Source organism: Thunnus albacares, chromosome 15 (genome assembly GCF_914725855.1).
Source record: "Thunnus albacares chromosome 15, fThuAlb1.1, whole genome shotgun sequence".
Classification (NCBI taxonomy): Eukaryota; Metazoa; Chordata; class Actinopteri; order Scombriformes; family Scombridae; genus Thunnus; species Thunnus albacares.
The window spans coordinates 29,270,326-29,283,344 of NC_058120.1; the positions used below are offsets into that span (position 1 = coordinate 29,270,326).

Below are 13,019 nucleotides of genomic sequence, written 5' to 3' on the forward strand. Positions count from 1 at the left end.
CACTGCAGGAAGACGTGTAAAAACTCCACTGAGCCTTTGGCAGCTTCAAACAACATCAGTAAAGACGGATTTTAATATCTGTAATATCACACTGTGTCAGTTTGTTGACAGAAGTCACATCCTGTAACACTGACGCTGCATTCAGGTCACATGCGAAAGATGGGAGAGAAGAGTTTCCAGTCTGCAAATATTATTCACATCAGCTTTCAGGTTGTGAACAGAACTTGTGAAAGTGAGATTTGATGCTGCAGGCTGTGATTTCTCTGACTTCTGTGACCAGATGTGAATAATTATATGTTCAGTTTATAGTTTAATCATATTATGACTGGACTTGATGGAGTCCACATGTGTTTAATTTAGTGTTGATGTTCAAATATAAGTTTTTTAGTAAAAACTGTAACACTCAGTGTTTGAGTGACAACTTAGAAAACTTCAGCAAACATCTATTACGGCGTCTTCACGGCTTCAAACTGGAGTCAACATGTTGTTTCCTTCTGATGTTTATTACGATTGAACTGAACTCAGCGTCTCATATGTGCAGAGTTTTGATCAAATGATTCCTGAATGACTTCTGCAGTAGAAAAGGTGGAGTAACGTTACCTGTGATGGTTCAATAAATCAATCACAGCTGTCAGGAAACTAATCACCACTGTTTTAGATGCATTTCTTTGTTGCTGATTAATATAAATGACAAAAACTCTTCAGCACAGCAGCAGTTTGTGGAAGAAAATCAGTCACAAGAAGTTTTAATCAAGTCTGGATTTACTGACTGACTGACAAACGTTTGTCTGCTCTGAACATGAACTCTGGACTTTGTGGTGTTTCAGGAGGAAAACTGCCTCAAATAAACTCTCATTTTAGTTTCACATTTTCTCCAGAAGCTTTGAATGAGATCCTGAGATGAAGACAGAAGAAAATACTTTGCTCACTGTTGAAAAAACATCTTTATTGATTATGTAAAGCCTCAGATTGTTCACACATCCAATCAGTAAAGTCTGTTAAATGACTCTTGTTCAATGATTTCATGTTCAGATTCACTTCATCCACACAATCAGTTAGTTTAACCCAGAATGTACAAGAACATAATAAATGATTATTATCATGATAATTACAGTTTGATTGGACATTTCTCTATGAATTTACAAAGTGATGAGAACAAAATATCTATGATGAAGGAAGTTCTGCTGTTTTCTCTGTTTAAGAAACAACAGAACACAAATACATCAATACAAACATGAAACTAACATTTAGAACAAAGAGAAGTTTATATTTTCATCTGAAGAAACGTCAGTGAAGGTAAAAGACGTCATCATGAGCAGCGATAGCCTCCATGGATAAAAACACACAGCAAAAAGTGACATTTAAAGAACCAGAAAACATCAACAGAACAACAAATGAAAAGAAGAAAGTGTTGATAATCCCAGTTTGATTGACAGCTGATCTCTGTGCAGTTCAGAAACACCACAGCAACGAGCTCTCAGAAACAATGGAGACAAAAACATGAAGAATTACAACAGAATCTGACACATGAAGTCTGAAATGACTTCTGTCTATTTGAGTTTACACAACTCAGCTGTGGTTCCATCATTATAAAGACAAAGTCCAGCATAGAGAGGCTGAGTGAATGTGGTCTGGACTCTGTGGAGGAGAGTCATGGTTTCAGAGACGCTGTAGAAGGACAGAATACCTGCTCTGTGATCCAGGTACACTCCTACTCTGGAGGAAACAGGACCTGAGACGCGAGTTAAGATACTGTTGAACCAAAATGTAGAACTGTTAGTGTCACAAATTAACATCCAAGATTTGTCATTGAATCCAAATCTACATTCATACGAGGTTCCTGCTCTGCTGATATTCTTGTATGCGACTGCTACATAAACTCCTTTCCCTCTCCACTCCACCTCCCAGTAACAACGTCCAGTCAGACTCTCTCTACTCATGACCTGACACCATCCAGTGAATCTGTCTGGGTGACGAGAATAAGACTGTCGTTGACTCGTTCGTTCTGCTTTTCTGTTCCCCTCAGATAATAACAGCAGTGTGTTTGCTGTGTTTGGATCCAGAGTGATTTCACGTGAATATCTTAAGAATCCAGCTCTGGTCTTGGGTTCTGGTTCTGGTTCTGGCAGTAAAACGTCCACGTCAGTCCCTGTCAGTGAGATGTTTGTCCATTTCTCCCTCAGGATGTCCTGTAGTTGATCTCTGAGCTCTGACACAGCTGCTGTCACATCCTCAAAGTATCTCAGAGGACGGATATTGATGCTGGATGAGTCTGTAGATGCACTGAGTTGTGACAGTGAGGGGTAGTTGAGTAGAAACTGGTTGTGATCCTCTGTGTGTGAGAGCTTCTTCAGTTCAGCGTCTTTCCTCTTCAGCTCAGTGATCTCCTGCTCCAGCTTCTCCTGAAGCTCTTTGACTCGACTCACTTCAGTTTCCTGCTGGGATCTGATCTGCTGCTTCACATCAGAGCTTCTTTTCTGGATGAGACTGATCAGCTCAGCGAAGATCTTCTCACTGTCCTCCACTGCTTTATCAGCAGAGCGACTGACGGCCTCCACCTCATGTTGAAGCAGCTTCACATCTTTCTCTCTGTCCTGGATTCTCTGCTGGATGTGTTGTCGACTCACCTCGAGCTCTCTCTGCCTCTCAGTCCTTTCTGCTGCAGCTGAGACTGTGTCGTGGCCTTTATGTTCATCCACAGAGCAGAGATAACAGATACTCTGCTGATCAGTACGGCAGAATATCTTCATCACCTCATCATGACGAGAGCAGATGTTCTCCTGGAGCTTCTCTGAGGGGTCGACCAGCTTGTGTTTCTTTAATGGAGCTGCATCATAATGAGGCTGGAGGTGATTCTCACAGTAAGAGGCCGAACAAGTCAAGCAGGACTTGAGGGCTTTCAGCTTCCTCCCAGTGCAGACATCACAGGCCACATCTTCAGGTCCAGCATAGCAGTGATCAGCAGGAGCAGCTTGGAGTCCAGTCTTCTTCAGCTGCTCCACTAAATCTGCTAACATGGTGTTTTTCACCAGGACAGGCCTCGGTGTGCAGGTCTGTCTGCACTGAGGGCAGCTGTAGATCTTTCTCTGATCCTCTCCATACCAGAAGCTTTTAATACAGCTCATGCAGTAGCTGTGTCCACAGGGAATAGTCACCGGATCCTTCAGTAGATCCAGACAGATCGAACAGCTGATTGTTTCTCGGTCCAGCTGAACTCCTTTCTGCTCCATTTCAGCTCTCAGTGGGAACGACTGTCTGAGTTTCACTTACTGAGAAGTTGAACAGGTTTTACAGCTCATCACATGTTGGTTACACCCATCTATAAACTGTAGATCTGAAGGGGAGGGAACCAGGAAGTATGAGCACAGAGCGGAGCTTGTTGTGTTGAAAGAGCAGGGAGGGGTTTATCAGGACGAGGAGCAGCACTGTGAATTAAAACTGTGTTTCCTCATTTACAGTGAAGTCTCAGGTAAAAGCTGCTCACCATCTGAAAACATGTTTACGTTTAGCTGTAAAATACTTGTCAGGGTTTGGTGATGCCTCCATATTTCTCTAAATCTTCCTTAAAATCAGATCAATTTCTATTTATTGGTTATAAACAGCTGATTGGAAACAAGGAGTTATTACACTAAAATGAGATAAAATCATTTAATGGCTGTATCATCATTTTCTCACATATTTAATAAACTTCTTTGAACATCATCCCAAAGGACATGAATGAAGCAGATCAGCTGATGAAGTACATTTGTTGATTAGTATGAATTGATGAATCTAGAAAGTGGATGTACTTTTGTCTTTTACATTTGATTAATCAACAGACATCACACTCCAGCGTTTTATTTTCATCCTATCACTACAGTATTAAAGCTTTATTGATCATTGTGAAGAAAATGATTCACATTAAAGCATCAACGAGAAATAAAAGCTGCTTCAAACACACCGTGTTCAACTTGAACTTCAGCAGCTGTTAACACAAACTAAAATTACTGCAAAATAAACCAGAACGCAGTGAAAACTAAAGTCAAATAATCAATAATAAAGGCTTTAATTTCATTTTTTTGTTATTTAAAAGATGCAACCCTCAAGTGTGTGTAAAGGTTGGGCTGTCAGAGATGATTCCTCTAAACACAGACAGGATTGTTTACCATCAACCAAAACCAAAAGGAAAGTGAAAGGAATCAAATGAAGAAAAGCAACATATTATAAAATTATACAGGATTTAATATTTTCTAAAGGTGAAAATTAAAGTAAAATACCAACAACAATTAATACATTAAATATTAACAGCAGGCAAAAATATAAAATCAAAATAAGTTACTGTGCTGTAAAAGATTAAAACAAAGCAACAAAACAAGCAAACTTTACTGATATAACACCTTTAAAATGAGATGTTACACAGTGTTTTTCAGGAGGAAGAAAAGAGAAAGAGGGCGATAAAAGACAGAGAAGACAATTTATAAAAACACAAGGAAAATAAAGATAAAAGATAATATAAAACTATAAAATGAAGAAAAAGCCAAATAAAATAATTATATATTTCAGAATAAGGCTTGCAATACTCTATATATTTTTCCTTCTATCAGTATATCATCATGAAAGACTCAAACCAGCAATGAATTGATCAACTAACAAGTATTGTGTGTGTATCTAAAGCCTGATATATCTGATTCCTCTGTTGTTGTCCAAAAACTATTAGAAACACATCAATGAGCCGCATGTCTGAAAGTGTGTAGATGTAACAGAAGTGGACCAAGAATTGAAAGAGATCCTGTTGCTTTTACTGATGTTGTTGTGTTTCTGCTCTCAGATCGACAGAGGAATGGTGATCTACGACAGACGACATACTGCCCAAGATGGGTCAGTGACCTTTGTTAACCTTTTGATACAGATGTTTTCCTTCTTTGCACAGATAAAAAGCACAAATTGAAAACTACATTATTGAAAATTGAAAACATGTTGTCACAAAGTTATTCAGATTCTCTATAGTGAATGTCTCAGACTCGGGGAAGCAGGAGTGGACCCAAACGCAGAGGCCGGAATGTAGATATGATGAAAAACTCTCCTTTAATTGTGGATGGTCATGAACAGGCAAAACAGAGCTGAACAGAGCTAGCAGAAGACACAACACAAAACGATCCAACAAGGACTGAACAGAAAACCAGAACTTAAAAAGAAACTGAACTAACAAGGAGATGAGGTGCAGGTGGGGAGATGGGTGGAGAACTCAAGAGAGGGGAGTGAACATACAGGGAGCTGATTGGCTGAGGACACACAGGGAGCAGGGCAGGGCTGACGAGGCTAACACAGGGCAGGTGTGGAGGAGCACATGAACACAAGGGAAACAGAACAAAAACCCAGAAAACTAACTTAATGCCATCTACACTAACCCATCCAAAACCAACCACAAACACAAACCCAAGCACACAACCCAACAAACCAATGACGCAGTCCTCCAAAACCCACCACCCAACCCATACAAGAAAACCCCCATGAACCGAAGGACCAAACAGAAGTGCAAAACCAGGAGACCCCAAAGAACACAACGCAAGACCAAAAAACACCCAAAGTCCAGGCAAGATGTGACAGAATGGGAAACTGTCCAAACCTTTGACTGGTACAAAGTTTTGGGCACTTTAGATGTTTAGATTCTTATCCATCATACTATCAGGGAGGCATCTGATTGTCCCAAATGTATTCTGCAGCAGGACATCCAGCCAGAGTCATAAAGAACTATCTTCTTTATGACTCTGGCTGGACGTCTTTTACCTAGTGAAGGTAAAAGACGTCATCATGAGCAGCGATAGCCTCCATGGATAAAAACACGCAGCAAAAAGTGACATTTAAAGAAACTGAAAACATCAACAGAACAACAAATGAAAAGAAGAAAGTGTTGATAATCCCAGTTTGATTGACAGCTGATCTCTGTGCAGTTCAGAAACACCACAGCAACGAGCTCTCGGAAACAATGGAGACAAAAACATGAAGAATTACAACAGAATCTGACACATGAAGTCTGAAATGACTTCTGTCTATTTGAGTTCACACAACTCAGCTGTGTCTCCATCATTATAAAGATAAAGTCCAGCATAGAGAGGCTGAGTGAATGTGGTCTGGACTCTGTGGAGGAGAGTCATGGTTTCAGAGACGCTGTAGAAGGACAGAATACCTGCTCTGTGATCCAGGTACACTCCTACTCTGGAGGAAACAGGACCTGAGACGCGAGTTGAAATTTTGTTGAACAAAAATGTAGAACTGTTAGTGTCACAAGAAAACATCCAAGATTTCTCATTGAATCCAAATCCACATTCATACGAGCTTCCTGCTCTGCTGATATTCTTGTATGAGCCTGCTACACGAACTTCTCTCCCTCTCCACTCCACCTCCCAGTAACAACGTCCAGTCAGACTCTCTCCATTTAGGACCTGCATATAATTAGTGAATCTGTCTGGGTGACTAGAATAAGACTGTTGTTGACTCGTTTGTTCTGCTTTTCTGTCCCCATCAGATAATAACAGATTTGTGTTTGCTGTGTTTGGATCCAGTGTGATTTCACATGAATATTTTAAGAATCCAGCTCTGGTCTTGGGTTCTGCTTCTCTTTTGTGGTTGTTGTTACAGATAAGACACTGTTAAAAAAACACACAGTAGTGATCAGAGACAGGGATATGAGACACGGAAACATTGTCAATGGTTAAACCTTTTGATACTACCAGATCAAGTATATTGCCCTGCTGATGAGTGGCTTCAGTTATATGTTGAGTAAGTGTGTGTCTCGGAGGCCTGTATATTGTAATAATGAGAACAGCTGGTTCAGTTTTAAGCACAAGAGCAAGATATTCAAAGGATGAGAACTTAACCAGGTCGACCTTTGTACAGCTGAACTTATTTGAGTAGATGGTGGCAATTCCACCACCTCTTTTGTCAAATGTGTCAAGACCCTGAAGAGAAAAGCTCTTTGAATTGCGTAACAACACATTATGTAATAACAACACATGATGGAATAACAGCCGCATTTTGTAATAAAGTGTTTTGTTGCGCTGGAGTAAAAGCAGCTGAGGGATGAAGCAAAATTAATCTTAAAGGTATCAATCACTTAATGAACTGGGGTAAGTTACAAAGGTTTTATTCCTGCCATATTGTTTTCATTGCTGAAAGATCAACTTCATGGTCCTGACTTATCTTTTTAATGGTTTCCTGAGCTCTGTTACTGACCACAGATCATTTTAGAGTTTGAAATACCAGTAGGTGATAATGGTTTGGGACAAAACATTACAGGTATCATGCTGCATATCACTGACACAAAAGCACTTCCTGCATGACGTAAATTATGGAGTCAAGGAGTCGATTCCCAGATTGTAAATCAGAGGCAGAGGTGATTCCCAGTAGCTTCTGTGTATTTTTATATTTGTTTTGCTGTGATATTCGTTTGTTAATTTTATAAACAGCCTCAGATCAAGGACTTGAAGGTGGAGACTGCAAACTGCTCTCATCACTCTTGTGTTTTATGTGAACACTAACATTCATTTTCTGTCATACAAACATTTACAGCAATACAAACTACAGTTCTATTTTCAGGTGTGACTTTAATGGATACAAAAAGTGAAAACATATAGCTTTCAATTCCCACAGACCCACAAGACAGCAATGCTAATGTGAAATGAGATTGTATTGGTAAAGAGTGGTACAGTTTAAGACATGAACGCCTTGAAGCTGTAACAGTAAAACAGGAAAAGACATTTTGAATCCATAGAGCTGAAACAGATACAAAAACCTCAAATCACAAAAAAAATGTTGAATATGATGATCAGTAGAATTAAGTTATGAGCGGTACAATTTGTTTAGGTTCTTAAATTTACGGTTTTATTCAGAAAAAGAAGTAATTTAAAGTTATACATCTGTGTACATTGTTTTTTATGTAACAGTGCAAAAATATGTTTTCATTTGTCCAAATACTTTCTGTAATTCCACCTTAATGCCACAATTCCCTAAACTTTCCTCCAAGAAGTCTCAGGTCCTCTGGGACTTCTTGCACTGCTGTTTAGGGCAGATCGTCAGCTTGGTCCCTTCACACAACCAAAACCCTGGATAAAGAGGAGCACTGGGCTTAAATTGTGGTGCCTCATACAGGAGGACCATCTCCTCCCTATCAGGGGTGACACCGTAGTACTGCAGGGTACCTGCCTCAACATCTAGGTACACTCCTATTATGTTGTAGCAGGAGAAGATGGGGGTCTTCCAATCATTGTACAAGAAATCACGCTGCACACCATCCTGAAACCTCCAGGATTGAGGGTTGCATCCAAATCTACACTCATCATCAGCAGTGTCCCTGCGGATTGTGTCATAGGAGACTGCAATTCCAGCCCCCTTAGCCCCAACCCAGTCTATCTCCCAGTAGCTCCTCCCAGTAGTCAGACCCTCTTTACACAGCACCTGGGGTACATAGCGGAATCTTTTGGGGCTCTCATCATGGGTTTGGGTAACATCGGTCAGCTCCACTTTTTTGTTCTTCTCAGACAGCTTGAGTTTGGAGTAAGCTGTGTCAGGGTCCAGAGTCAGATCTACCCAATCTGATGGGAGGAGAGAAGCACAACGAGCAGATCAATCACACCACTCTTATAGAAGTTAATGTACAGTTTATCACATTCCATACGTGACATCTATAATTTAATATTTGTCTCAGATTCACTTAATAACTGGTAAAAACAATATTTAATTTAGTTCCGTACACATTCTTTCCATTGTTCATTTTATTGTCCCACAAGGGAAGATTCGGATTGTAACAAGGAATGATAACAACCATAGTAGACACAATGACAATAAAACAGTAAAGGAAATACTGCGTCACAAAAAAGTACAATGAAAATGAATAAAAATGTCAATGAAAGCAGGGATGAACAAATGTCAGATGCAGTTTATATAAAGTAATAATAATATACGCCATAGCAATTAAGTCGGGCGTTCAGCTTATCAGTTTTACCTTGTTTTCTACATTTTTAGTTCAAAGCTATTGGAATTCTCTCCCGTTGTCTGTATTTTGTGTGTGTGTGTGTGTGTGTGTTGAGGTGACTTACATTGTAGGTACCACTCTCTGTTATAGGAAGGGATGGACCTGTCTTTCTTTTCTGCTGCCACCTGTAGAATGAAAAAGTGAATGATTTGTGAGGTCAAGTCCTGAATAAAACAAACCAAAGTGCTTCCACACTTCATTACACACACTGTCACACACAGCAACATGAGACATACATCATAATCTATTCAATGTCCAGAGACACAGACCTGCTGTAGATCCTCTCTCTATCTGTTCATCTAGTTTCACAGTTACAAATGTCATATTTAGCTGAAAAAATACATTGAAATATCTTCCAACCTCATTTGGTTACAAATCGTCCCATGAAAGTCAACTTAACGTATCAATATCGTGATCATCTCTATGCTGCCATGCATGACTGCAATATATAGTGACTTCCCCCTTTCTTACCTTTGCATTAACAGCCATTTTGCTCATCTTTCAACAGAGAAAATGTTGGTTTGTTCTTCAGCAAAACAACTTGAAGCTCTCACTTCAAATGTCTGTGATGCAGTGGATTCAGATCAAGGTTGACTCAAATATATACAGTAGGTGTTTCCTGTCCAACTGCTGAACTGAATTTCTTCATACTGTCACTGAGTCATGTTTAGGTTATATTTCCTCATTCACATCTCTCACACACCCACATTCATCAGGTGTTGTTTTTTGGGGGAGGGGGTTCCACTGAAGAAGGGATCGGTACATTTCCTGAACCTCTCTCAGATTTCTCAGATTTCCACACCTGTCTGTTTTGTCTTCACTTGGATTAATTAAAAGTTGCACAATGTATTCTCATATGAACAGTATATTTCCTTGAGTTGCCTAATACCAACTCTGGGTCAGTTAGCTGCTGAACTTCATGAAAGTCAGCTGCAGAAATGATGGTAATGAAATGTGACAGATATATTTATTCATTTAGTCGGGAATCAGAGAGTACCTGTCCAAAAATATCAATGACAATAGAAAACAAACATGTCATTTGAAAGCAAAGGATGGTTTGGTTTCATACCTGTACATGCATATTTTTATTTTGACTACAGCGTTCCTTGCGGGTCATAGACAAGAAGGGAAAGCCCTCATATTTACTGGTGTATTAGAGCCCCCATGCACCGTAAACCCAACGATGCCCCTAGTACAACTAAGGGGACGGGGCCCAACCAGGCCTCAGCAGATTAAGAACAAATTAAAGCTGCAAGCAGCGTTGAACGGGCCCTCACACCTTCACGCACGTCAGGCATGTTTGATAAGGCCGGGACTCTTATCAAACATGTAAAGTTTGGTGCAGACTGGAGCATTTACAATAAAGTTATAGGAACTACCTCTGTCATGGCGAAACATCAAATCTCAACAGTGTGAGGATGAGAATTTTCTGCAGAGTGAGACATGGCTGCCTTGCTCACACCTGTGTCATCAAAATGATGCAAGTTTTGGGCCCATTCACTTTAATTTCAATAAATAAATTGAAAACCTTTGACGAGTTTGTGTGTAAAACAAATTAATTTTCTAATTTTCATCAAGTCTATTTTTAGAAAAGTAAAGACTTTTAATCCACATGACCTGGCCATAGTTTGATTGACATGTGTACTGTCAGGTGTGTAGAGACAACAAGTAACTGCAGCTGGACACAGAAAAATACTCATATATTTGAATGGAGAGTGTGAGTGAACTGCTAGGTGCTCGGGCCCTAGTAAAGGAAAAACTGCAGTACAGAGCTACAAACTGTAGTTTAGATTTTATTTTTCTGCAGCACTTTATCAATAAACTGTCACCCTCACTCCATTTTTTCCCTTCCTCTCATAGGTCATTCCCACTACTGAATTATACATATAAGACCTATAATTATTGTAAAATAAATGATAATAACACCAAACTTTATACAAAGTTTTAACAACGTTTTTTCAGCACAGTGTCATAAGTCATGTATTAAAGCTGATAACATTAACGCCCTTGGAGGAGATAGCGTTTGTTCGGGAGCCAAAATTGAGAAAAAGTCTTATTTTGAAAGGCTAATTGCAGACTTCCTGTTGGATTTAGGTCAGGGGTGTCAGTATATGATTTGTAGGTCTTGATGAGATGAATAAGTTGGTTTTGGTTTGATCTTTCTATGACATTCCTACAGGCCGTGGCGGCCATTTTTGTTACATAGGTGGCGCTAGAGAGCACATTTTGGTGCTTTGAGGATTAATTTTTATATTTTATCAAATATTTCACCAGACCCGATGTGCGTGCCAAATTTGGTGAGTTTTTGATCATGTTTAGGGGGTCAAATTTAGGTCTGAAGTGGCGGAATAAAAAGAAAGAAAGAAACAAACAAACACAGGAAATACACCTTCGGTGCTCAGGCCCTAATTAAGCAACGAAATGCAAAATATTGAAGCTTAAAAATGACATATGTTTTCTATAAAAAATGTTTTCCTTATAAAATATATATCCGTAAGTGTAAATATAAGCCTATAATGCTGCTGTTGGCTCACTGCTTAATTTGACAAAAGGCCAATGTTTGAGTGGTCACGTTTCTAGGCTATTATTCAGTAAAATTATCCAAAAATATCAATTACAATAGAAAACATATATGTCATCTGAAAGCTTCAACAGCTGCTGGTGATCAATCAAAACAGACAGGTGTGGAAATCTGGGAGAGGTTCAGAAAATGTACCGATCCCTTTTTCAGTAGAAACCATCAAACAACACCTGAGGACATATAACCTAAACATGACTCAGTGACAGTATGAAGAAATTCAGTTCAGCAGTTGGACAGGAAACACCTACTGTATATATTTGAGTCAACTTTGATCCTTGCGTTTTTTCCAAAGATCTACAGAATAACAGTCTTAGTTAAACACGCTGCAACACATTTCAAATAAGTTGCTCAGACAAATAAGAAACATGGACTGTCTGTAATTCAAAGCTAGCCACACACATCAGAACAAAATGAATCAGTTTGTGGAGATTTTGTAGAAACTGATATAAACTGAATAAACTTGGGGCCATGTTTGTGTCCCTGCTTGCACCAATAAATCTGGAGGTGAGCTGTCAGTCACCATGTTGCCAAGCCGACTGCTGGTCTAACGGCAAAGGGAGTAAAAAACAGTTGTGTAATCTAAATTTCACAGAGTGACAATAGTACTCTGTTGATACGTTGATTTTCAGTCCATCTTCAATCCGAAAAGGTCCAACTAACTCATCCGTAATGATAGCAGCCCATACCAGTACCCCTCCATGTCCATTAGTGATCCACCCCCAGGCCCCTCCGTCTGGTCCATCAAGAGTCTCTCATTTCATCTGTCCATAAGACCTTTGAAAAATCTGTCTTCAGGTATTTCTTGCCTCAATCTTGACACTTCAACTTGTGAATCTTATTCAGTAGTGGTCGTGTTTCAGCCTTCTCTACCTTGTTGGCCATGTCTCTGAGCACTTCACACTTTGTGCTTCTGGACACTCCGGGTAGGTTGCACTACTGGAATATGGTGGCACTGGTGAATAATGAGTTCCTGGTATCTTCACATTTAATTCTACTCAAGTTTTTTACAGTAACTTTGCGCCTTTTCTTCTCCATGTGTTTTTGCAACCCTGTCAACTATATGCAACAAAACGTTTGATTGTCCGGTGGTTACGCCTCAATAGTTTAGCTATTTCAAGAGTGTTGCATCCATCTGAAAGGCATTTTACAATTTTTGAGCCTGAAAGGCTCAATGAAGGGAAGCCAGGAACAGTTTGGTCATTTGCAGCTTTCTGCAGAACAGGCAAGGTAAAAAGACAATGTCCTCCTTGCACTGAAGTCACAGTTCACAGCTTTGAGTGTGTAACTGTTGCAGCCTTCATGGCTGTGGAGGTTTTGGTGGGCAGGTTTTTCCCTTGCAGGGTCAGACATATGCAGGATCGGTGATGTCTCATGCTAACTGCGTTCTTGACATGACACATGTTCAAAATGCATACAGTTGATGGTGTG

At 39.7% G+C, this 13,019-nt stretch overlaps 2 protein-coding genes and 1 long non-coding RNA gene across 3 annotated transcripts; 1 reads left to right on the forward strand and 2 right to left on the reverse strand.

The window, feature by feature from the left end:
* Nucleotides 1-1,245: 1,245 nt before the first annotated feature.
* LOC122998779 lies at nucleotides 1,246-5,851 on the forward strand. The gene is made up of 2 exons (XR_006407502.1): nucleotides 1,246-1,296; nucleotides 5,776-5,851. It is a non-coding gene; the product is annotated as an uncharacterized LOC122998779 (long non-coding RNA).
* LOC122998773 (tripartite motif-containing protein 16-like) lies at nucleotides 1,491-3,230 on the reverse strand. Its single transcript, XM_044375765.1, has one exon. It carries the CDS (start codon nucleotides 3,228-3,230, stop codon nucleotides 1,551-1,553), a length of 1,680 nt encoding a protein of 559 aa, XP_044231700.1. The 3' UTR covers nucleotides 1,491-1,550.
* A 1,722-nt stretch (nucleotides 5,852-7,573) lies between the features above and the next one.
* LOC122998897 (stonustoxin subunit beta-like) lies at nucleotides 7,574-10,146 on the reverse strand. The gene is made up of 3 exons (XM_044375968.1): nucleotides 9,482-10,146; nucleotides 9,075-9,135; nucleotides 7,574-8,570 (listed from the first exon to the last, which is right to left on the reverse strand). Exons 1-3 carry the CDS (start codon nucleotides 9,506-9,508, stop codon nucleotides 8,008-8,010), a joined length of 651 nt encoding a protein of 216 aa, XP_044231903.1. The 5' UTR covers nucleotides 9,509-10,146; the 3' UTR covers nucleotides 7,574-8,007.
* Between the last annotated feature and the right edge of the window lie 2,873 nt (nucleotides 10,147-13,019).